We start from the raw sequence: 23,711 nt of genomic DNA, 5'->3' as shown, positions 1-23,711 counted from the left end.
GAGGGTAAAAGAGAGGAGTCAAAGATGGTTCAGAGGTTCTGAGCTAGAGTGAGTCTATTTGAGGTAGAGGTAGGGTTGATAAGGAGTTGAGTTTTAGACCTATTAACTTTGCAAATAGCCAAAAGAAAATGTCCAGAAAGCAGTTAAAAATGTGGGAACTAGATAGAACTCAAGAGAAAGTTCAAGACTAGAAATATAGATATGGAATCATCTGCTTAGAAGTGATAATGAAAGATACCAGAGTGAATGAGTTTGGTGAGAGAGAAAGAGAAAGAAGTGGGATGAATACAAGAACAAGGACTTAAAGGGTAAGGATTTCCATCTCAAAGGCAAAGCAGGATAGATGACAGAGTACAGAGCTAACAGAGACAAGGAAGGTAAGGAAATAGTGGTAGTCTATGTTTGAGAAATAAAGGGAGGGAAAACTGGGAAGGTGGTAAGTCATCTGAGGATTTCTTTGAAAAGATGTTTGGAATTATTTGGAGAAGAACTAGTCATAAAAATGGGATAATGGATGGTCCTAATGTCTTAGAATGGTGGAAGCCATTCTAGGGCAACACAGATGTTACAGCAAATCTCAACAAGGAAGAGAAAGCAGCTGCCCTAGGATAGTTGTGAAAACTGTAAGTACAGCTGCAGGAAATATTAGTGCCCTTTATTGTTACTATGTTTCAAATACTGTACTTGGCACTTTGTTCTCTCTGAATCCTCAGGATTCTCTGAAATATTGGAAACCACCTAAATGTTATCAAAATAAACATGGCTTGAATAAATTATAGCACATCCATATAATGTAATGTCTTTCAGCCATTTTTTTTAAGCTAGGTAGATCTATACTGGCAAAGGCAGATATCAGTGGGATACTTTTCTGTGATAATAAACACATTTGAAAACTTATCTATCTATTGCAATAGACTAAACTCAAGGATGGGCACTGGGTTGTATTCATCTTGTAATATCAGGGTCTAGCGTGGATTCTTGTATGTCTTAACTATTGATCAAATGAATAAGTGCATACATGCTTATAAAATGGAGAGCACTAGTACCACACTGGGCTTGAATATGTGTGTGTGTGTGTGTGCGCGCGCGCGTGCGCACGTGTGTACTTTGTGAACCTAAAAGCAGAAAATATTATAATATTATTAAGGAAAATACCATTCAGAAATAGAAGGTATTCATTATTATTAGGCAGTTTTCAGAGAGACTTCATTGGTTTAGACAGTAATTTTGGTGATTTGAAGAAAATTATGAAAATAGAGAAAAGATAGTTCCAACTTTGTCTGTGAAAGGAAGAAAATTGTTGGGGTGGGACTGGCCACGCACAATTCTTTCTGTGGGTGGAAATGGGGTGAAGCGTCCCGCTTGGGCTGGGGTTAAAGGCCTGAGCTCATTATGGTAGATAGTTTGTGAACTGGAACTTTCCTAAATGCTGACTTTTCAAATGAAAGAGTTCCTCAACCATTGAATAGTCCCCTAATCAGATGCTCACTATGATTCAGCATGTGTAGTGGGCATTTTAGATCTGAGCGCTCTGTCATACAAATAGAAACAACATTGTCTTAAACAGGACTGTGATTCAAAAAGAAGAAACCAGTTTACCAATTAGGATCTGTAAGCTGCCTGATTTATTGTTAGTGGAATAACATCTGCATTCTAATATAGGTATTCACTTGCTTTTTATTTAAAAACTCTAATTGCCCTGAAGATTATAGATAATGGTCCACTCTAAGGTTACTTCTTCTGATGAATGGGAGATTTCATCCAAGAAAAATAAAGCTTAATGTTTAGAAATCTCGACAAGATTCTGAATAATTACTTTTTCTCATCCTTTTGAGTAACATCAACTTTTAAAGTCTTTATCAAATAAAAATAGAATTTATAGCATTTTTAATGTCTGTTTATTTCTGTGAGGTTGTTCCATCATATTTTTCCTTATATATTCATTTAAATCACATTGAAGACTGCCTGAAATGGCATTTTCACGATAATTCTGGGAACCATCCTTTGTATGTTATTTACTGCTGATATATGTATTCTGGTATTTCTTGCCTTCTATCATACATAAATTCTACTGACATATTGAATACCATAGAGGGGAACTGACTGATAGTAAATCAAATGTTTTACAGCATACTATTGGGAATGTTGGATTCATTACTATGAAGAAATTATATTTGATCACAATTTTCAGAGCTTCCTAATACTGTAATTTATTGGTGCTTCTTAATGTTCTGTGTTAGTTATATAGAAGCTCAAAATTGGATTCATTTTAGCTATGCACAATATATGCTATAGTGAATCTTTTCCACACACACAAAAAGTAGCAAATATCCAACACTATGTTTGATTAGAACTATTAAGCCCAACAGCTTGTATTTAACTAACACGGTGGTAATTATATAGTCAACTGGGTAGTTCATTCTCTACCATAGAAGCTATATATTAGAATAAAGCTATTTTGATGTATCAGGTGCCAAAGGAAAACTGGCTAACAAGAAAGGGAATAGCTTTATGTGGTGAAGATGTCAAATGAACAGTTTTAACTCACAGTCATTTTTTTAGAGAATACGTAAGTTAGGTTTTTATTTTTAGTTCCAATCTTCCCTTCATAGTTAAATGACGGAAAATGACTCTCGGTCCCCAAACTACTCTTATGCATCGTTCAAAATAGCCCTGACAGGCTAGCCCCTCCAGTAGTGGTGAGATTTATGGCTTTCCATTCCTTGGTGTTCCATTACTCTGTCTACACCATCAAATTGATTAGTAGGCAGTGGAGAGCAAGGAAAGAGAGGCAACGGCTTAGAGCCAGCTGGTGTCCGTCATCTTAATGAACTGCTTAGAGATGGTTAATATTGTCCTTGATTCTCATTATAGTTGATGATGACCAGATCTTTTAAAATGTTTCCCCCCTCCCTTATTCTGTATTACAGGGCCCACTGGAAAATGATTTGGTTGTTTATGTAGCGCTCGTAGCAGAAAGCCAACGGTATGAAATCCAGATGGGTGGCGTGTTCTTTTGAGGGGGAGGGAAGTGGATTGATTGCTTTAGGCTTATAATATCGAGTGTGGTGGTAGAAATTAACTTCATAGACCCCTTCACAGGGTTTCAAGGATGTCACTAATGTCACTTTAAGTGTCAGAATAATATCCTTTTCATGTTTAAAAATAATTTTGTTTTAGTTGGTGTTAATATTAATTAAAGTCTATGACCAGTGCCAGTGTTGCCTGGTGTGTAGTTTTGAGAAATTAATGCAAATAGATTATGGGGCTCCCCCAAGTTAGTGCTTACCTCTCTGCCAGCCCCCAAAGCTCACAGCTGATGCTTTGTGAAGAACCCAAGAGGGCTCTGGATTCCAGTGCAGATGACATATTGCTGACATTAACAAATGAATAATGTGCTCCAAACTAGCATAGTCTTTCCCCTTTTCTCCTCCTCCTTCACCATTGTCCATAGAAATGCATTACTGAAAAATGTCTCTTTTTTTCCCTGTGTTTTTTAGCCTTCAAGTTTTCCTCAACACATATGGTATTCAGACTCAAACTCCTCAACAGGTAGAACCCATTCAGATCTGGGCCCAGCAGGAGCTTGTGAAAGTAAGTGATTCTGCTTCTTTACTGTCTCCTTTGTGTAGGTACTAGAGCATGATGATTAGACTTAGTTTATAGTCAAGAAGCATATTTAAAAATCCAATTCTGAGATAGGGTTATTGATCCAAAGTCTTTCTGATTAAGCTGAGAGACCCACTTTATCAGACACTGTTACTGAAACACAACTGCATTGTGTGTGTGCATTATATTCATAGGTCTTGTTGCTTTCTGCTCCTTGCGAAAGTCTATTACAAACCTGGACTGACCACTTAAATAACAAATCAGCCTTAATTTTAGTAGTGGTGTATAAATTAACCTTTACATTTGATTTATTTTCCCTTTTATTAACTATTAAAGAAATCTTCTCACCTAAATATTATTGGTAATAACTACTTCCCTTTTTCTCTTGCCTTACTATTTGGAGTCTGAAGTAATTCCTACCCTCTTTGGTTTGCTGGGTCTCAAAATGATTATAAAGTGACATCTGAATTTATCTTTGATGCAGTTACATACATATTGGATTGGATTAAAAGATGACTTCTGAGGCCTTTTGTATGCACTGCCCTGCAGCATATGCCTGAGTTTAGGAATATTACTGCTCATTAGGGATGGGAAATTGTTGATCTCCACTAATTATTTTTAAACCACTGTTTTTATTTGGTAATCATTAAAAACAGTACAGGAACGGGACTTCCCTGGTGGTCCAGTGGTTGGGACTCTGCACTTCCAATGCAGGGGCCGCAGGTTTGATCCCTGGTCCGGGAACTAAGATCCCGTATGCCGCCTGGCCAAAAAAAAAACAAAAAAACAAAAAACAGTACAGGAACAAAGTCTGCAGTGTTTGGTGGAAATGTTTAGAATAGTCTCTCTCAAGTGATCAAGATTAAGTCAGTTAAGTTGGTAAAAATGTTTTTGATTAAAACCTTGATGTTACAACAAAGAATAAAAGCTCAGAGAAGTGAGGTGCACATTGCAGTGAAAATGCAAGGCCCCAGAGTTGTTGCTAATCAGACTGGACTTTATGCATTGGCAACAAAACCAGAACCTGGGTGTTAGGTCACCCAGAGCACCAGCTCTTCAAAAGTCCTTAACAAATTAGAGCTCTTTTCTCCTCCTCGATTAAAGAGACATGGCTAAAAATGCAAGGCACCCTGGAGTAGGTAACACTTTAAAATCACATTAAGAAGTAAACGATGGAAAGCTAGGTTTCATTGTAGAAGAGGCTAAATGAGGCCAAGAGGGAAGTAAGGATCCACAAGGCAAGGAGAGGAGGCTATATGGAAGGGCAGAAAATCTAAGGTTGTAACACTGTGCACTTATTCAGGTGCAGGCCATATTTGCTGATACACTTCTATGGCCTCTCACTGAAAGCTCCAGAGAATGGTGACGAATGTTATTATTCTTTGATAAATATGCTCTCAAAACAAATTAACCTGAATCTGTTTCTTCAGGCCTAATGTATATTAGCACCTCTTTCTGGTAGCATCTGTACTCTACCAGACAACATGCAATCAAGATTTAAGAGACCAACATGGCTCCAAATAACTTGATTGTGGCATTTTATTCATTCATTTATCAGTAACACCTGTTCTGTGCAGAGTACTGTGTGGGGCACACAGATAAAATGACTCTGTCCCTGTTCTCAGTCGGTGACCTCTGGGTCTGTTGGGATGACAGAAAAAATAGTTAATGACAATCCACTTTGATCGATGCTATGACAGATGTTAGTACAAGGTGCTGAGGAGTCACAGAGGTGATAGGAAGCATTCTGTTACAAAGTGAAGACTTATAACAGGTCCTGACTTATTTTATACTTTGTTGTTTTAAAGATGGCATTAACGCATGATTTACAATTTGGGTGTGTGTTGTGGCTAAAAAGACAGATTTGTGACCAGGAGCCCAGCTTCTCTGTGCACGTGTCAGGATGGAAAATTCTCTGTGGCTACAGCCTCTGTGTTTCAAGCTAGCTGCATTTTGGGATTCACCCTCTAAGATATACTGCCGACTACATTGCTTCTTATAGTCTACCTTTTAAAAGTGAAAATGTTCCCTCAAATCTTAGTTAATACACATATTCTTATGCCAATGGCTGCTTATTCTCTTCTGAGAAGTTGCACCCTCCTTCAGCCCACTGAAGAGGGTGTGAGGGCAGACAGCTGAGGGTAAGGCTTTCACTGTGTGTGGTTAATGTTTCATAATGTGGTAACTGTGGTTTGATTTGCCTCATGGGAGATCTGACTACAGTGCAGATCTAGAATGAAGTATTTCTGTACTTCCACGTGGTTTGGTCCCTGCTATGTGTTTCAGTGCGTTAAATGGTGTGAATGTGTACAATGTAGGGACAGTATTATCTGTACCCTAGAATTCAGGGAGCATTCTGTATCTGATTACTTAATTATCATAGACCTTCTCTACCATGGTTCAGAAAGTTAAGGAAAATGCTTTTACTGTAATAGAGTAGTATTTAAAGATTTCCTTTAAATCTACCTAGATCAGTACATTTTAACTTGTGCATGGTTGATTAATATAATCATTTGCCTAAAAGAAGAAATCTAAAGTAGTTTAGACATAAATATTAATTTAAGGGAAAGTGGTCTCCATCTACTGCTGTGCACTGTAGTTTCAGTGTAGCTATACAATGCTATGTAATGCTTACAGAGTACTTTTTCTAGCCAGTGGACTTTGTCTAAAACCACTGCTCTTCCAGAATTAATATGCACAGCACATGTGGCTCAGGAGGACATTCACTTGCTCCCTCATTCATCCATCAAGTATTTCCTGAGCACCAGCTGTATGCCAGGCACAGTGCCAACTCAGGGGGCGCTATTTTCTAGGAACATTCAATGCAGAAGGAGAAGGAGACAGAGCTAACTCTGACATACATGTGTGCACCATGGCAGAATGAACAGAGAGCTCTGGTGATGACATTAATTTTGTATACGTTGAGGCTGATATTTGAAATCAGTTCAAATGCTAATCAGTAGATTGTGTAGAGACAGTTGGTTTGATTTTCCATTAGGTTAGATTTCTACCTCTCATCAGATACAAAAATAAATTCCAGGCAGGTTAAAGATTTAAATATCTTTTTAATGATTTAGATATAAAATCACTAAAAAAAACCCAGGAGAACAGTTTACAACTGTTGTGAGGAGAAGTCCATTCTTAGAGTAACACTAGTGGCAAAAAGAGATAAAGAAAGTGATTGACATGGGCTTCCCTGGTGGCGCAGTGGTTGAGAGTCTGCCTGCCGATGCAGGGGACACGGGTTCGTGCCCCGGTCCAGGAAGATCCCACGTGCTGCGGAGCGGCTGGGCTCGTGAGCCATGGCCGCTGAGCCTGCGCGTCCGGAGCCTGTGCTCCGCAAGGGGGAGAGGCCACAACAGTGAGAGGCCTGCGTACCGCAAAAAAAAAAAAAAAAGAAAGTGATTGACAGATTTAACTAAATATAATTGAAGGTAGCATAAACAACCTGGCACATCAAAGGTGCTTGTGAAATTTCCTAGCAGAAAAATGTTTAGATTGAAATACCAAATGCTGAAGTGATGTTTGAACTGCTATGCAGTCATTCTCACATTTCATAACAACATTGAAGATGAGTAAATTGAGTAAAATATTTGATAAAACGGCAATATTCTTAACGTACCAAGATCTTTTACAAATGAAAAAGAATGACAAATGCCCAGTAGACAGGGGAAAAAAGGAAAAAGTGCATAGAACATACAAATAGCTATTAAATATATGGGAAAGTGGTCCACCACAAAATATTTGAATACAGTTGTTTAAAACTAAAATGAAATGTCATTGTGACTCAAGAGAATGACAAAAATGGCCTATGCACATTTAATGTCGAAGTAATTGGTCCATTATTTCTGGAGGGTGACCAACCTGGCAGTATGTTTGAAAGAAAATGTATATTCTCTTTGATCCATCAAGTCTAAGAAATTATCCTGCAGAAGTAATAGTATACTGTCCAAAGTTGGTTACAGAATTAGTTTTGAAATAACAAAAAATTGGGAGCTACCTTCATCAGGGGATCCATGTTAAATAGGGTAAGGAGACTTCTTGATTGGATTAAGTGCTTGGCTCTAGCACTGATTAACCCCTACTTCATTCCAAGTTTATCTGTTTTTACTTTGTAGAAAAACAATATTAAATTTAAAAAAATGGAACACCAGATTATATAGTATATGAACCCATTTATGTAAATATATATACATATATGTATGTATGTGATATGGGTATTTATCTATGCACTGTTAAAAATCTATAACCCTATCTTATGCTTCTGGTGTTTCTTAGGGATCACACAATAAATTACACTCCTTTTAACACATACCAAAGTGAAATAGTTGTTGCCTGAGGGGTTACGAGAGTAACAGGACCACTCACTTGTAGCATATGTATTAAATTTTTCATAAAATTCATATAATCGGAAAAATCAGTAAAGACATTTCCATGTTGTTGGGAAATACTTGAAGGTGGGAATCTGGTAGAAGTTATGTGGCCCTGTTTTTTAAAACTTTAAAGAGCCAAAATTTTTATCACAGAGGAAGCATTTGTTTCTCTGTGTGCTTGTATGAATTGGATAGAACCATGCAAGTTATAAATTCATGACATGACAGTGTAAGAACAATGTCAAATTTTAGAATGTTGCTAAATGGATCTGCAAAACTTTTGCTCTCAAATCTCCCAGTGCCCCAAAATCTAAGTTGATGTCATTAGCTGGCTTGTTTTCCTACAAGTCCATTGAATAAAGTTTCCCTGGCCTCTTTTTCTCTGGAGAAATCAGAAATTAGCAGGGCATTAGTCGAGGGGGGAAAAGGGGGCAAAAAAGGAAAAGCATGAATTTTTGTCTGGCTCTGATTTACACATTTGTGTCTTACAGGCTTATTTCCATCTGGGAATCAATGAAAAATTAGGACTCTGCGGAAGACCAGATAGGCCCATTGGCTGCCTCGGTACATCAAAGGTACTCATGAAATTTCCTTGTAGAGCAGTGTTCAGATTGTAATACCACAGACGGGAATGATGTTTGACCTGCTATGCATCCATTCTCACATTTCATCATATACTTGGGCTAATTATCTGAATTATTATTTTCCACAAGTAAATATCAATAATTAGTTTTGGGGCTTCCCTGGTGGCGCAGTGGTTGAGAGTCCGCCTGCCACTGCAGGGGACATGGGTTCGTGTCCCAGTCTGGGAAGATCCCACATGCCGCGGAGCAGCTAGGCCCGTGAGCCATGGCCTCTGAGCCTGTGCTCCGCAACGGGAGAGGCCACAACAGTGAGAGGCCCGCGTACCACAAAAAATATATATATATAATAATAGTAACAATAATAATTAGTTTTGTGTGATACCACTAACTCTTCTAAAAATAGATAAGCATCTCACTGCTCTATTGTTTCTGAGCCTTGTAAGATACCTGATTATAGTAGTATTTACTCAAACGGAGGCTTTTTCCCTTATAGTAGAGGTGGACTACTTTATTAGCATACTGAGTCAATCAAGAAGCTGTACCTTCTTAATATTATGTAGATTTTATAAGATTATTTTGTTTGCTTATTCAGAATTAAACATCAGTTTTAATTTTTATTAGGACTTGTAGTACTGTACCTTTGCCTTTGGTCTGTTTTATTTATTTTTTTTCTCTTTTTTTAAAAAATTTATCCCTTACAGATTTATCGCATTCTAGGAAAGACTGTGGTTTGTTACCCTATCATCTTTGACCTAAGTGATTTCTACATGTCTCAAGATGTTTTACTGCTGATAGATGACATAAAGGTAACTTCAGAACACCTTTTAATTGAAACAGGATGACTTTGTTTCTAGTGATTTCTATCATATGTTGTTAAATTAAGTGCTCCTGGGTCTATGATACTGGGTTAATACAGTATCAGATATGAAAGTAAAACAACATCTGCATAGCTTTGGGGAGTTAAATTACTTGTAGCATTAGAATAATAGATGTATTCTGTTTTGTATAAAGTTGTATGACTTGTCTACCTTCTACAAATGGAACGAAAGGATATATACTGTAGTTGTAAAAGCAGAGGGGGAACTGTTTTGGAAACCATGTTCATACAACAGTAAGTTTATCCCTTTTTGAACAAAAGTTGAGTTACCAAAATGATTTTATTTATGAAGAATTTCAAGTAAAACCTCACCTAACTCATTATACCCACTCAATTAAAATCTCCTCCACTCCCTTTTTCATTTGCAGAGTAGAAAAGCTTAGGGTCATGGCCCAGAGCATGAAGTCTGGAGCCAGATTTCATTTGTTAAAATCTTGACTCTACTGTTTACCAGCTCTGTGATCTTGGGCAACTTAGTTAACTTCTCTGTGTCCCTGTTTTCTCATCTCTATAACTGAATAGGGCTGTCCTGAGGATTAGGAGTTCATATATGCAAAGCCCTCAGCATAGTGCCTGGCACGTAGTGAAGTGTTATGTATGTCTTTGATGGGATGATGGTGATGATGACGATGATAATGATAATAGAAATTGAGTCAAATAAAGAACTCTTCATGTTTCCAATGGTCTGTATAGATTCACCCCAATCTCTTCTACCGGCTGTAATATAAATCTACAGTAACGTGGAGTGAGAATTAATTTTCTGGGTTGATTTTCCTTTCCTGGGACCATTCTCGAACTGTATTTATTAGGCCTCAAAAAAAGGGGGGGTGCAGCCTTAAAACATGTGTGATCTGACTATTTTTAAGAACGAAATTTAAAATCAAAATGGTTTCTAGCTTAACTTGTATGTATTAGAACATTTCTACCCCTAAGTAGTCTATCTTATCCAGGGTTTGATTGTGAATTATCTTGATATAGAAGAGTTTTGTTGGTTCTTTGCCACTAATGGTTAAGCATCCTGATCAGCTCAGATACTGTGCCATTACATCCTGCCTCATTCTTATGTTTTAATAGAATGCACTACAGTTTATTAAGCAATACTGGAAAATGCATGGACATCCACTTTTCCTTGTTCTCATCCGGGAAGACAATATAAGGTAGGTGGATGAAAGAGTTGAGGTGCATGCATCTCATCACCATTAACACTGTGAATCCTTTGGAAGCAGGGCCTCCTTGTATTTTTATATCCATCTCAGCGTGTGACAGAGTGTTTTGCGTATGTAAAGGGTACTTAGTACTAGATTATTAATTTCTCATTCTGTTGTTCATATGCACATTTTGTTTATCTGTTTATATTTTTCAGAGGTAGCCGATTCAATCCCATATTAGATATGCTGGCAGCTTTTAAGAACGGAGTGGTTGGAGGAGTCAAAGTTCATGTTGATCGTCTACAGGTAGTCTTCTGAATTTCAGTGTTTCTGTTTCCAGCACAATTAATCCACAGATACAGCTATGTTTCTTAGTTATATTCTGTGGAAGGTTTTTGTCTGAAGGTTTTTTCTGTTTGTTTGTTTGTTTGTTTGCGGTACGCGGGCCTCTCACTGTTGTGGCCCCTCCCGTTGCGGAGCACAGGCTCCGGACGCGCTGGCTCAGCGGCCGTGGCTCACGGGCCCAGCCGCTCCGCGGCATGCGGGATCCTCCCGGACCGGGGCACGAACCCGCGTCCCCTGCATCGGCAGGCAGACTCTCAACCACTGCGCCACCAGGGAAGCCCTGTCTGAAGGTTTTATTCCCTGTCTACCTTCCCGTTCCTATTGTCATCACCCCATTTATCTGATCCCTCCAATCTGACGCTTGAGCGATTGCAGTGGTTTCCCACCAGAATTTCAGACTTTCAGAGATCATCTCTGACCTCAGTTTTGCATCTGAGGAAGCTGGGGTCCAGAGTGGCGAAGTGACCTGCTGTATGACCTCAGGTTCTTTGACTCCCTGGTCCAGTGCTCTGTTCCCTACCACACAGTGACGTCCAACCTGGAGATAATCCTTGTTCCGTTCAGAAGTTTACAGCATTATTTTCATAGCGCCTAAATAACAGAAGCCCTTTGTGGTTCCCTATAACCATAGCAGCCTCTCTGTCCACAGTTATCTCCTACTAAACATTCTTTCTGCTTCAGCCAATACAGATGACTTACTGTGTTCTCAACCTTGTGAGGTTCTGCCTCTTTCTGCTCACTCCATTTCCTCTGCCTGGAGTAGCTTCCCTTCTTTCAACATCACTGGGCTTTGAAGTCTTACCAAACTTTAAAGACCAGTTCTGCAGAATCACTCAGACCAGAAATGATACTTTTCTTTTTTAATATCCCTTTATGACCTTTAACATAAACTATTCAAATTGTAGTCCATTATCGACTTATTTCCTTTAAAAAGTTGTGATCATTCCATAGTCTTTTATGTAGTAGATACTCAATATTGAGTAAGAAAGAGGAAAATTTATAAAGAGGGACCTGTGTATGTAATGTGGTAAATGGCATGTTTACATAATCATTCACTGGTGCTTGTATTGGCTTGGCCAAAAAGTTCATTCGGGTTTTTCCATAAGATATTACAGAAACGAACTTTTTGGCCAACCTAATATTTTGCATACTTGATTGATTTTTACCTAAGTTTTTATCTTTTCCCCTTATTTTTTATTGTTTTGTCTTTTTGTAATGCTTCGTGGGGCAATTTCTTTGTTATTTATCATGTAGCTCCTCTGTTGAGTTTTGTGTTTTGGCTATCAAGTTTTTAATTTTCCCTGTCATAGTATCTTGTCCTTTTTTTCCTGGGTATTATATTTTGTCTTATCCTTCTGAGAACATTAACTAGAGAGCTTTGGAAATTTTTCCTTACTACATTATCTCTTTCAGGTTTTTTTTCTCTGTTTTGGGGGGCTCAGTCTTTCATGTTGGAGACATTTGTCAGATGTCTGGTAATCTTTAGCTATCCTTTCATTTTTAAGAGTGAAAGAATAAAAGTTCATTGGAAGCTGTGTGTTTGGGAACAAGGATCGTTGTCATGATGAATTTACTTGTAAAGTAGTCTGGTGGCAAAGGCCCTTTTTTTTTTTTTTCATCTTGTTTTTGGTTTCCTTTGCTGTGCAAAAGCTTTGAAATTTCATTAGGTCCCATCTGTTTATTTTTCTTTTTCTTTCCATTTCTCTAGGAGGTGGGTCAAAAGGATCTTGCTGTGATTTATGTCATAGAGTGTTCTGCCTATGTTTTCCTCTAAAAGTTTGATAGTGTCTGGCCTTACATTTAGGTCTTTAATCCATTTTGAGTTTATTTTTGTGTATGGTGTTAGGGAGTGTTCTAATCTCATACTTTTACATGTAGCTGTCCAGTTTTCCCAGAACCACTTATTGAAGAGGCTGTCTTTTCTCCACTGTATATTCTTGCCTCCTTTATCAAAGATAAGGTGATCATATGTGCGTGGGTTTATCTCTGGGCTTTCTATCCTGTTCCATTGATCTATATTTCTGTTTTTGTGCCAGTACCATACTGTCTTGATTACTGTAGCTTTGTAGTATAGTCTGAAGTCAGGGAGCCTGATTCCTCCAGCTCCGTTTTTCTTTCCCAAGATTGCTTTGGCTATTCGGGGTCTTTGGTGTTTCCATACAAATTGTGAAATTTTTTGTTCTAGTTCTGTGAAAAATGCCAGTGGTAGTTTGATAAGGATTGCATTGAATCTGTAGATTGCTTTGGGTAGTGGAGTCATTTTCACAATGTTGATTCTTCCAATCCAAGAACATGGTATACCTCTCCATCTATTTGTATCATCTTTAATTTCTTTCATCAGTGTCTTATAATTTTCTTTATACAGGTCTTTTGTCTCCTTAAGTAGGTTTATTCCTAGATAATTTATTCTTTTTGTTGCAGTGGTAAATGGGAGTGTTTTCTTAATTTCACTTTCAGATTTTTCATCATTAGTGTATAGGAATGCAAGAGATTTCTGTGCATTAGTTTTGTATCCTGGTACTTTACCAAATTTTTTGATTGGCTCTAGTAGTTTTCTGGTAGCATCTTTAGGATTCTCTATGTATAGTATCATGTCATCTGCAAAGAGTGACAACTTTACTTCTTCTTTTCCAATTTGGATTCCCTTTATTTCTTTTTCTTCTCTGATTGCTGTGGCTAAAACTTCCAAAACTGTGTTGAATAAGAGTGGTGAGAGTGGGCAACCTTGTCTTGTTCCTGATCTTAGAGGAAATGGTTTCAGTTTTTCACCATTGAGGATGATGTTGGTTGTGGGTTTGTCATATATGGCCTTTATTATGTTGAGGAAAGTTCCCTCTGTGCCTACTTTCTGTAGGGTTTTTGTCATAAATGGGTATTGAATTTTGTCAAAAGCTTTCTCTGCATCTATTGAGATGATCATATGGTTTTTCTCCTTCAATTTTTTAATAAGGTGTATCCCATTGATTGATTTGCCTATATTGAATAATCCTTGCATTCCTGGGATAAAACCCACTTGATTATGATGTATGCTCCTTTTAATGTGCTTTGGGATTCTGTTTGCTAGTATTTTGTTGAGGATTTTTGCATCTATGTTCATCAGTGATATTGGCCTGTTGTTTTCTTTCTTTGTGACATCTTTGTCTGGTTTTGGTATCAGGGTGATGGTGGCCTCATAGAATGAGTTTGGGAGTATTCCTCCCTCTGCTATATTTTGGAAGAGTTTGAGAGGGGTAGGTGTTAGCTCTTCTCTAAATGTTTGATAGAATTTGCTTATGGAACCATCTGGTCCTGGGCTTTTGTTTGTTGGAAGTTTTTTTTTTTTTTTTTTTTTTTTTGTGGTACGCGGGCCTCTCACTGTTGTGGCCTCTCCCATCGTGGAGCACAGGCTCTGCACGCACGGGCCCAGCGGCCATGGCTCATGGACCCAGCCACTCTGCGGTGTGTGGGATCCTCCTGGACCGGGGCACGAACCCGCGTCCCCTGCATCGGCAGGCTGCTCTCAACCACTGCGCCACCAGGGAAGCCCTGTTGGAAGATTTTTAATTGCAGTTTCAATATCAGTGCTTGTGATTGGTCTGTTCATATTTTCTACATACTTAGGTTTTTGTTTGTTTATTGTCTACTTAATTTTGTTCATGCTATATCCTCAATACCTAGCGTAGTGCTTGGCATATATCGGTGTCCAGTAAATATTCGTCTAACAGATTAGTTAATTAGAGAGCAGTATGTGTAGGTGTAAGCCTGCAGCCTAGGAAATATCACTCTATAGTCTTCCATTGTGCTTGGCACTGCTCTCTGCCCAGGCACAGACTGCTCTTAGACCCTGACTGTGGCTGGGCCACATAAAAATGTGCATATCAGTTGCATGTTTGGCCTTTCTCACTCAAACTCTGCATGGAGGCTTTAGTATGATTGCTGGTAACATGTCCATCCTGCGATTTGTAGTGGCTATTTGTTGATGAGCTACTTTATGAGTTTCCACTAGAAGAGAAGGCAGCACAACTCTGGGTGGTTAGCCAACAAGAGCAACATTCCCTATATCCTGTTGCTTCACATTTGAAATGAACAGTGAGAAAATAGAGAAAGAAATATATTTAAGACTGAAAAATTAACTTATTTTTAAAATAATAATTTATGGCTTATTTTCTGGGCAGTACATTTCTCACTTTTATTTGACAGTTCATCAGATAATTAGAAGTGACACATAGTGCTAAAAATCATTGTGGGTTATCATTCATTTATACATTCACCATGAACCACTGACAGAAAACAACTGTGTTCAACTTTGGCCTCATTTAGTTTGCTCAAGCTATAATCAGGAACTAAGGGAATATAAAATGACCAAATATTGGTTTCCAGAATGTAAATAATCAACACCTTCATGAAAAATGGAGGGTTGGCAGTGTCTCATCATTGGATAGCCCTGAAATACATTACTGTAGCAAAATCCAAAGCATAATTATCTTTTCTGAAGACAACATTGGTATTTCATGAGTTTTTTTATTTCAAAATTTTATTTTCTAACATTTTAATAAATACTGAATTTTAATTGAGCTTAAAAATAAATAAGAGGATGGAAAGAAAAAACAATTCATCTCATGTTGATTCTGCTATTTATTATGACTCATGAACTTGTAGCTTGATGTGTATGTTCTATTTCAGGGGGTTTTGTTGTCTGTGAAAATCTGTCTGATTGTAGAATGCTCATTTAAGAAGTTACTTAAAAATCATGTATATTTTTTCAGTAAACTTTTAAAAAAGTATTACGTATTTACAGAAAAGTATGTACGTAGATCATAAGGTTGCAGCTTGCTGAATTTAAGAGCTGTGACCCTTTTCTCAATCACGTTTCAGACACTAATATCTGGAGCTGTGGTAGAACAACTTGACTTCTTACGAATCAGTGGCATAGAAGAGTAAGTTCTTTTAGGTTATTATTGTGTTTCTTGAGATTACATTAGGAATGCAGGGAATCTGAAACTTTTTCTTTTAAATTCTAGGCTTCCAGAATTTAAGAGTTTTGAGGAACTAGAAGTTCCCAAACATTCAAAAGTCAAACGACAAAGCAGCACCTCCAATGCTCCTGAACAAGAACAGCAGCCAGATGTCTCCATTACTGAATGGAAAAACAAACCCACCCATGAAATTCTTCAAAAACTGAATGTGAGGAAGATGCAATTCCCACATGGCCCTGAGTGAGGTTGGCAGAGCAGGAACTCCCAGGGGCAAACCATATTTCTTCTTGTCCTCCCAGAGAAGGTTGTAGTTAACCTGGAGGTAGATGCCTGTCTGTACCTGAGGCAGTAATGAGAGGTAGTTCTCATGGTCTGATATTAGTGTGGCTGTCTTAAAGATGCTTAAGGAGTGTGTTGTCTTGAGTAACCCATTAAAGAAGTATAGTTGCCTTTGGGATCTCCAGATTTCTCTTTCAGTGCCCTTTGTTGCCTTTTCCCAACCCAGGTCTTTTCTCCTGTCTCAGTTTTTAGGTCTAATGCTTTGAGTCTCTCCAGTTACCGAGGAAAGGAATCCTATAACTACATCCATATGAATATTATGTTAGCAACCTAGTATTATACCTTCCTTGAGGTTATTTTCATTTTAAAGGAGGAGGGGTGGGGGTATAAGGTATAGTACCTATCAAAGGAAATGAAATTCTAATGGTAGAGCTATAAACACAGTGACATTTTATTAGACCATACAAATCTGAGCATGTAGGCTAAATATATAACCTGTCAGACACCAGTTCTTGTGATTGACCGATACTATCTATAGATCGACATAAGCATGAATATGATATATTAGGCATAAAACATAATGCATATAATAAGTGGTCTACATACATCCCCTCCTTTCATCCTTCTCTCCACAGTGGGTTGACAGCAACGTGGTCTCCCATTTATGAACAAGTAAAGTCAAAAAGGGAGTGGTTAAATGACTTGGCCAAATCTCTCAGAGAGTGGCAGAGTCAGTATTAATGCTTGTCGACAACATATTTTCTATTCATTACTTATCTTGTTTCCTGGAAAATTTGATTATTAAATCCTACTACTCCAGGAAGCTAGCTTGCCTACCCACTGTTTCCAAGATAGCTAAAATAAATAGTTGTATAATGTCATTTTACGTTTGGTAGTATATCAATGACATTTTATCTTTTCTCAATTGAATAACAGAATATTTCCTCTTTGCATCATGTGGTTTCATGATTAGTTACCTACTGTGGTAATTCTTGTACCCATTTCATTACAGTTACTCATAGTGATTTATATTTTCAGGACTGTAGTTGTCTGGCTAGCCAAGCCATCCTGCTGGGTATACTGCTCAAAAGAGAAGGGCCCAACTTCATCACAAAGGAAGGTAAGAGTACATGTCTAAGAGAACATTTTTAAATAAAAAGACCTCTCTATTTTTGAACTTATATCAAATATGCATAATGAATATCCACTAAAATGTTACAAGTTATTTTCTCCTCTATTAAACCTTTTTTTAAAAAAAACTTTTGAAAGGAAAATTCATACCCCCTTCTCTGATTGTCTGAATGCTGTTGGAACCTGGATTCTGCCTGTGACTGTTAACCTCTGATAACTCCATAGTTGTTTATTGACAGTTTCTGTTTCCAGTTTTATTTTCTGTATGTTTTCAAGAACAATATTCAATCATTATAGCTATAAAAATTAGCTCCTTGATGGTCTGCAGCAGCCATTTGAAATGGAACGTGGCATTTAGTAGAATTGTACTCTCAAGACTGTTTACAAAAATAAATCATTCTAATAGTGTTCATGTCCACTCTGCATTAAGGATGAAACCCAATTATCCCTGAAATCTGCACTTGTATGTTGAGTCACTACTCTAAGGAATCTTTGAATTCTACATCATGGTCTACTCCTGGCATTTTATAATACAGAATAATGTAGGATACATTTCAAGTATTTAATGTCTAGCTACTCAAAATTTTTAGCTCATCTGGAAGTTCTCTGTCCAGAGATGCATATTGTTTGGTTAGAATTAGAAATTGAGTTGATATTCTAAACAGCAAAGTAATTAATAAAACTTATAGTTCTGGTAGTGAACTAAACATAATTGTTTATTCAAATAAGGTCTACTTAGTTTTTGCATTATTGTAGCTAAGAGATAACTGTCTTGAGTATTATACAGTGAATTGAATAGTCTTAATTTTTTAACTTAATATTATTAAGGCAGAAGAACTCTAAGCAAATTTCAAACAGAATCCTTCATGTTTCTAATTAATCTTGAAACTCAAAGTGTAAACAGGATCCTAGTTATATTGAGGACATTTATCATAATTTATACTTTAAAACAATAGGATAATTAAAAAGCAGACATTTCATTAGGAACCTAGAATTCAGAATGGTTATTTTAATAGTGCTTTAAAATGAAACAAAATTTATATAAAATAGTTTATAATGAAAGTGTTGAGAGAATTATTTTTTAAACCATTTTTATAAACTTGGGAATAATATTCATCTGTTTCTTAGATATTTAAAAGACTTTAAATGTTTTAAATCTGAGAAACCTTATATATTGAAAATCATACGCATCTACAGAATCTGAATATAATTTTATCCAATTTGTTATAAAGCTATAAAAATAAGTTCAGGGTAAAATGATAAAGATCTTGTTCTTTACCCTTGTTTACCCTTTTTTGTGCTCTGTCCTGTCACATGGTTAATTTACTGACAAACCAGTCATGAGGCCAGACCGCATGTAAATTGCTCCCAAAGAATGAAACCCAGTGGTATTTTTTTGAGCACTGGTATATGATCATGCATATAACAGAATCACCATAAAGTTTTTTTGAACAAATAAATGAAGAATTATGTATAGTCAGTCTAATAGTATTTGTTCAATTTGCTATATTCTGTTTTTTATTTTCTATAGTAAATTAAAATAACTTATTTTTATTTATCAAAAACATAGATTGTGTATTAAGAAAACAATGAATTTCAAGAAATAAAGTACTTATTCCAAATCATATACTCAAACTAAGTAGTAACAAGGGCTGGAGACATTCACACTATATATTTGGGTTACATATTTAAATATGTCAGGTAGTTCAGAACATTAATGGATGGATGTATTGACTCTAATGGAACAAAATGAAAATTCAAGAGTTTTTTTTTTAAGGAGAATAAATGTTATGCATTTAATTAAAAGCATTTTTCAACAAAGACCCTATTATCTGATGTCTAGGTACCGTTTCTGATCACATTGAGAGAGTCTATAGAAGAGCTGGCAGCAAAAAATGTTGGTTCGTATTAGCGTCCTTGTCATTATGTTTTATTTTTATGTTTTCATATTCAGTATCCTAAAGATAATGGACCAGTCTTTAAGGTGGTTATTCATCCTAATTTTTACTTTTAAACTCCAAGGTTACAGCACTGTGACTCAGCCTACTTTCTAAGGATCTGCCTACATTGCATTTTATCATGGCTCTCCCAAGTTATTAAAAACATGTCTGGGAGTAAAGACACCCATAGGAATAGAACCTGGAGAGGATGCACTGGAATGATGTTCCAATGACTCTTTCCTACCCTGTACCTCCTCTGTCCCAGCAAGATGCTTTAGGTTCTAATTTGTATTTGGGAAACTTGTTCTGTTATAGAAGGTCATGAAGAGACCAGTGTTTCATTTAATCACAAGCAAAAAATAATATACTTAGGAAATAGTTCTCTCATGACTTAAGTTGAATGAATCCCAGTGATTGTAGTTGCTTCATAACAAGTAACTGATACGTTCTGCAGAGGTAGTCTCTTCCCAGAGACTGAAGAAAAATTAGGTAAGTTGAGATAAGATTGTTTAATTTCACAATGGGGTAGGTATGTCTAAATGCATGCCATTTACATTTTTGAAGCAATTCTAACAGTTTTACTAACAAAATCTAACATTTTGAAATTAAGAGTATATAAATATATATATATATATTTTTTTAAATAACCCATTATTATCTAATTTTGAAAAAAAAGTTTCAAGCAGTGTCATAAGAAACTCCCTTAACCTTAATGAGCCTCAGTTTTCTAATCTCTAAAATAAGGGGATTAGACAAAAGAGTCTCTTAGCAGTATTTTAACTCTATGATTTATAATAAATATACCATTCCGACCCAGAAGAAATCATGTAATAATCCTGTGGTTAAGTCTCAGATTTTCGCTGTAAATTCTCGGCACAGTAAGGCATGCAAACCAATAGATGTTGCTTTTTAGTCAGTAAATTTCAAATGTGGTCTATAATCTTATCTTCAGTTAAGCAAACCAGTATTTGCTTTATGTTTAATACTTAATATTTTAATACTTTAATACTTTAATATTTTAGATAAATCATTAGCAAACATTTAGAGTCCTGACTGTTATGTTTAAAAGAACAAACTCCTGGAAGTTTTATTTACTGTATTTTCCCTTTTATGGCTTTCTACTGACATACCCAGGTTGGCGGTACGCTACGGGGCTGCATTTACCCAGAAATTTTCTTCCTCTATAGCCCCACACATTACTACTTTTCTGGTACATGGGAAACAGGTAACATGCACAGAATGTGGAAACTCAAGCTGCTTGAAATGTGTGGGCTTATTTGTGTTCTGAGGGTTAAATATGTCTTTTGGTCTTACAATGTGTGAGTGAAAGCTTCTCCAAAAGTAGGAAGTGTTTGTTTCACTAACTTTATCAGATATGACTTAATTTTCTACTAGTTCATCTATGTTGAGATAAAGCAATGTTTTTTATAGGTCAGCTCCCATAGATATCCTGAAATACAAGAAAACAGTTTTAAACCTACATTTTTATTTTATTTTCTCCATCTAAAAGTCCCACGTGAATTTTTACTTTTGAGGGGTCAAAAATGTCTTATGTATTGCAGGTGCTGTGCTTAAAAATCTGTTCTCCTTACAGTCTAAGACTTTTTCAGAAATGTAAAAATAGCAGTGTGAATTCCTTCCTCCAACATTCTGGCAAGAAAAAAAATGCTGGTATTTCATTGTATCACTTCCTAAAATTGAGTACTAAGTGAGTCCCCTGATCCAGGGATTTGGTTATCTAGGCACCGAAAGAAACTTGATTTAAAGCGGTTATAGGAATAGAGGGCATGTACCAGTGACAGTCTTAATAATGAATTTTTTAATGCAAAATCAGAATAATCAATTCTTCCTCCTATGCCACTCCCTGCCAAAGGGATAGTTAGGCTCCCTTTTCTTTCTTTTTAAATTGTTAATGGCACAAATAATGCTGGTGGCAGAGGTGAGGATGAGGTTATCCCTCCCTAATTCTGGTTGGTCTTACAATCTGGGAGATTTCAGCTGTTAGGTCCAGTGTCTTGGGGTCAGTGTTTCCTCCACATTATTACATGAGGGCCTAATTGTGCATATTTTTAAGTCTCCCTGTTCAGACTCCCACTCATTCATCATTTAGATTTGTCAACCTCTGGCCTGCTCTCTTCTTCGCCCCCAGGTCGGTGGTGCGCCATACAGCAAGTCTTTTAAGTAAACTAGTGGACAGCCTGGCCCCATCCATTACTAATGTTTTAGTGCAGGGCAAACAGGTAAGTATCTGATTTTCAGACTCTTCATCACAGTCACAAAGGTTTCTGGGCAGGACCCTGGCTTTTAAATCTGGCAAGCCTCAGTGTCATAGGTCTCTCACAACCACGACTCAGGCATTTCTACAAAAGGCTCCTTCCCCAAGCAAAATCTAGTCTTAAAGATGCACAGATACTAAGTATTTGTGCTGCACCTCAGAGCTTTGATTTTCAACTTCTGTGTTAACTTGAGATCAGTTAAGATACTGACAAAGAAAATGGTATGACACCTACTAAAGCACTCCAGACAGGCTTAGGATAGGTAGAACAAAGACAGGGAGCAGTGAAGGGCGCATTTTCCCTTCTACTCCACTTAAGATTCTTCTCCCCCTTAGAAATGCATTGACTCCCCAGATCCTTAACCCTCTGGGCCACCTCTCCTTCCAGCTCCTCCCCTCCCACCAAGACCAGCTCTTGTCATCTTCTCCTCACAGAGCCATCTCCAGTTAGCAGTCCCTTTCTCTGGGTTCTCACAATAGGCCTGTGACACTCCTCACAACCTGCCCTGGATCCCAGTTCATTTGAATGTGTGTCTCTCACCCCAGGGTAGGCCGTGAACCCCCAGAGGTCATGGTCCATGTCTTGTCCAGCACCTGTCCCAGTGTGCCCAGCATGGCCTTGGAGAGGCACTTGGTGAATGTGGGTTGAATTGAGCCTGTGCACGTGGTTATGTGGAGTGGAATATGGCTGCTCATTTTTTGTTTTATTTTCTATAATCTCTAATTACCTGGCTGAATAATCATTTGATTGGAATGAAAACCTGTTTGCTTTCTATCTCTTCTTTGGGAGTATGTGTGCTTTGTCATGTCTTCCTGATAGTTAACCTAGGGATATAATAATACAAAAAACTTTAACCTTCTTTGATGCAATCAACCCATTGTTCATATCTCAGGGCTCTTAACTCACTAAAACTGAAATTATTTCATCTTGACATCTAGCTTTTGAAAAGTTGAAAGAATATTTTATTTTGTAATATTTAATAACAATAAAAAAAGTATTGTACTAATAAAAAACTCCTGAGAAAAATTTAAATCACTTTTCACATACGTTATTTTCTATTTTCTCCAAATTATTAAGAGGTAGAATTTTCATCCTCATTCGTCAGCTAAATAGACCAAGACACAGGTAGTAATTTATGGGGTTCCTTTCCTCACTGTAATCCTCAAATCCAGCCACAGAGTCCTGTATTGTTGCCTTGGACTGAGCCACCCCTTAAAGAAAGTAAACAGGCTTTGGGAAGCTATTTTTCCTTGGATTTTAGGCCCCTGTAGTATATCTGAAAATATAGTTAATTCTACGATGTATGAGAAGGTTTTGGCGATCTCTGAGGTCACTGGCACCTGACAGTTGGAGAGGAGGAAGGGTAGGTTAGGGTTGGTCATGTCCATTCTATACACTATCTAGAGGGGGATTACAGCCTGTGATTCTGAGATTCTCTTCACAGAGCAGAATCCTGGAGGCCTTGGAGCCTGTCCTGAGCCTGTGGCTGGACCATTGCCCACCAGACCAGCACATCTCCCAGGGAAATAGTCACTTACAGAGCTGGGTACCTGGGAGGCTGACAGCTCTGCTTCAGATGTATGAAGTCCATTCATTCACTGCATCTTATACTTTTACAAAAAAGAAATGAGAATGGAGCATTCCACGTTTGCAATTGCTTATTTATGAAATTCCACCCTGAGAACTGAAGTAATATTGTTTCTACAGAGCACTTTCAGATCACCTCAAGCTCCCTGGAATGACATAGTGATTTAGTCATCATTGCTTCCAGAGGCAATGATGTGCCTTCTGTTTGCTTTCTTCTTTACAAGATGACATTTTAATAAAAGTAATCGCACGTGGACTAACTGGTTGGTACCACTTGTGTTACAATAAACTAGCAGTTCTCAGTTTTCACTCCATCACAAAGTTGGGGCGGAAGACCCCTGTTCTGCTTTCTCCCCTCATCTCAGAAAACAAAGGGCCCTTTGATGTCCTCTTCTTTTTTCCTGCATCTTATAATCGTGCACTGTACAAGGAAGAGAGTGGGAGAGAGGTAATGAGGAGGAAGGAGGGGCTGCAGACTTTTCTGGGAGGCGGAATGCTAAGGCGAGAGGAGAAAGGGGCAGCAGAGTATTTATTTCTCTTGCCCAGGCTCAACAGCACTCTTGGCTTTGAATTCTCATTGCCATTTCCCTCTGTGCTTTCTCATTTC

General features: G+C 37.5%; 1 protein-coding gene across 2 annotated transcripts in view; it reads left to right on the top strand.

Annotated features, from left to right (window-relative positions):
• The window catches only part of PHKB (phosphorylase kinase regulatory subunit beta), a gene marked incomplete at its 5' end in the record, with an annotated part of 202,564 nt that overhangs the window by 151,882 nt on the left and 26,971 nt on the right, over positions 1-23,711 (top strand). For both annotated transcript variants that reach the window (XM_079724408.1, XM_079724409.1), the window contains 11 exons: positions 2,931-2,986; positions 3,501-3,594; positions 8,474-8,557; positions 9,268-9,372; positions 10,518-10,600; positions 10,807-10,897; positions 15,791-15,852; positions 15,937-16,099; positions 17,209-17,290; positions 19,145-19,202; positions 21,391-21,481. In XM_079724408.1, coding sequence (XP_079580534.1) covers positions 2,931-2,986; positions 3,501-3,594; positions 8,474-8,557; positions 9,268-9,372; positions 10,518-10,600; positions 10,807-10,897; positions 15,791-15,852; positions 15,937-16,099; positions 17,209-17,290; positions 19,145-19,202; positions 21,391-21,481 — 969 coding nt within the window. The remainder of the gene's footprint in view (positions 1-2,930; positions 2,987-3,500; positions 3,595-8,473; positions 8,558-9,267; positions 9,373-10,517; positions 10,601-10,806; positions 10,898-15,790; positions 15,853-15,936; positions 16,100-17,208; positions 17,291-19,144; positions 19,203-21,390; positions 21,482-23,711) is intronic.

This window comes from Hyperoodon ampullatus (genome assembly GCF_949752795.1).
Source record: "Hyperoodon ampullatus genome assembly, chromosome: 18".
NCBI classification, from domain to species: domain Eukaryota; kingdom Metazoa; phylum Chordata; class Mammalia; order Artiodactyla; family Ziphiidae; genus Hyperoodon; species Hyperoodon ampullatus.
This window is presented reverse-complemented; position numbering and strand designations above follow the sequence as displayed.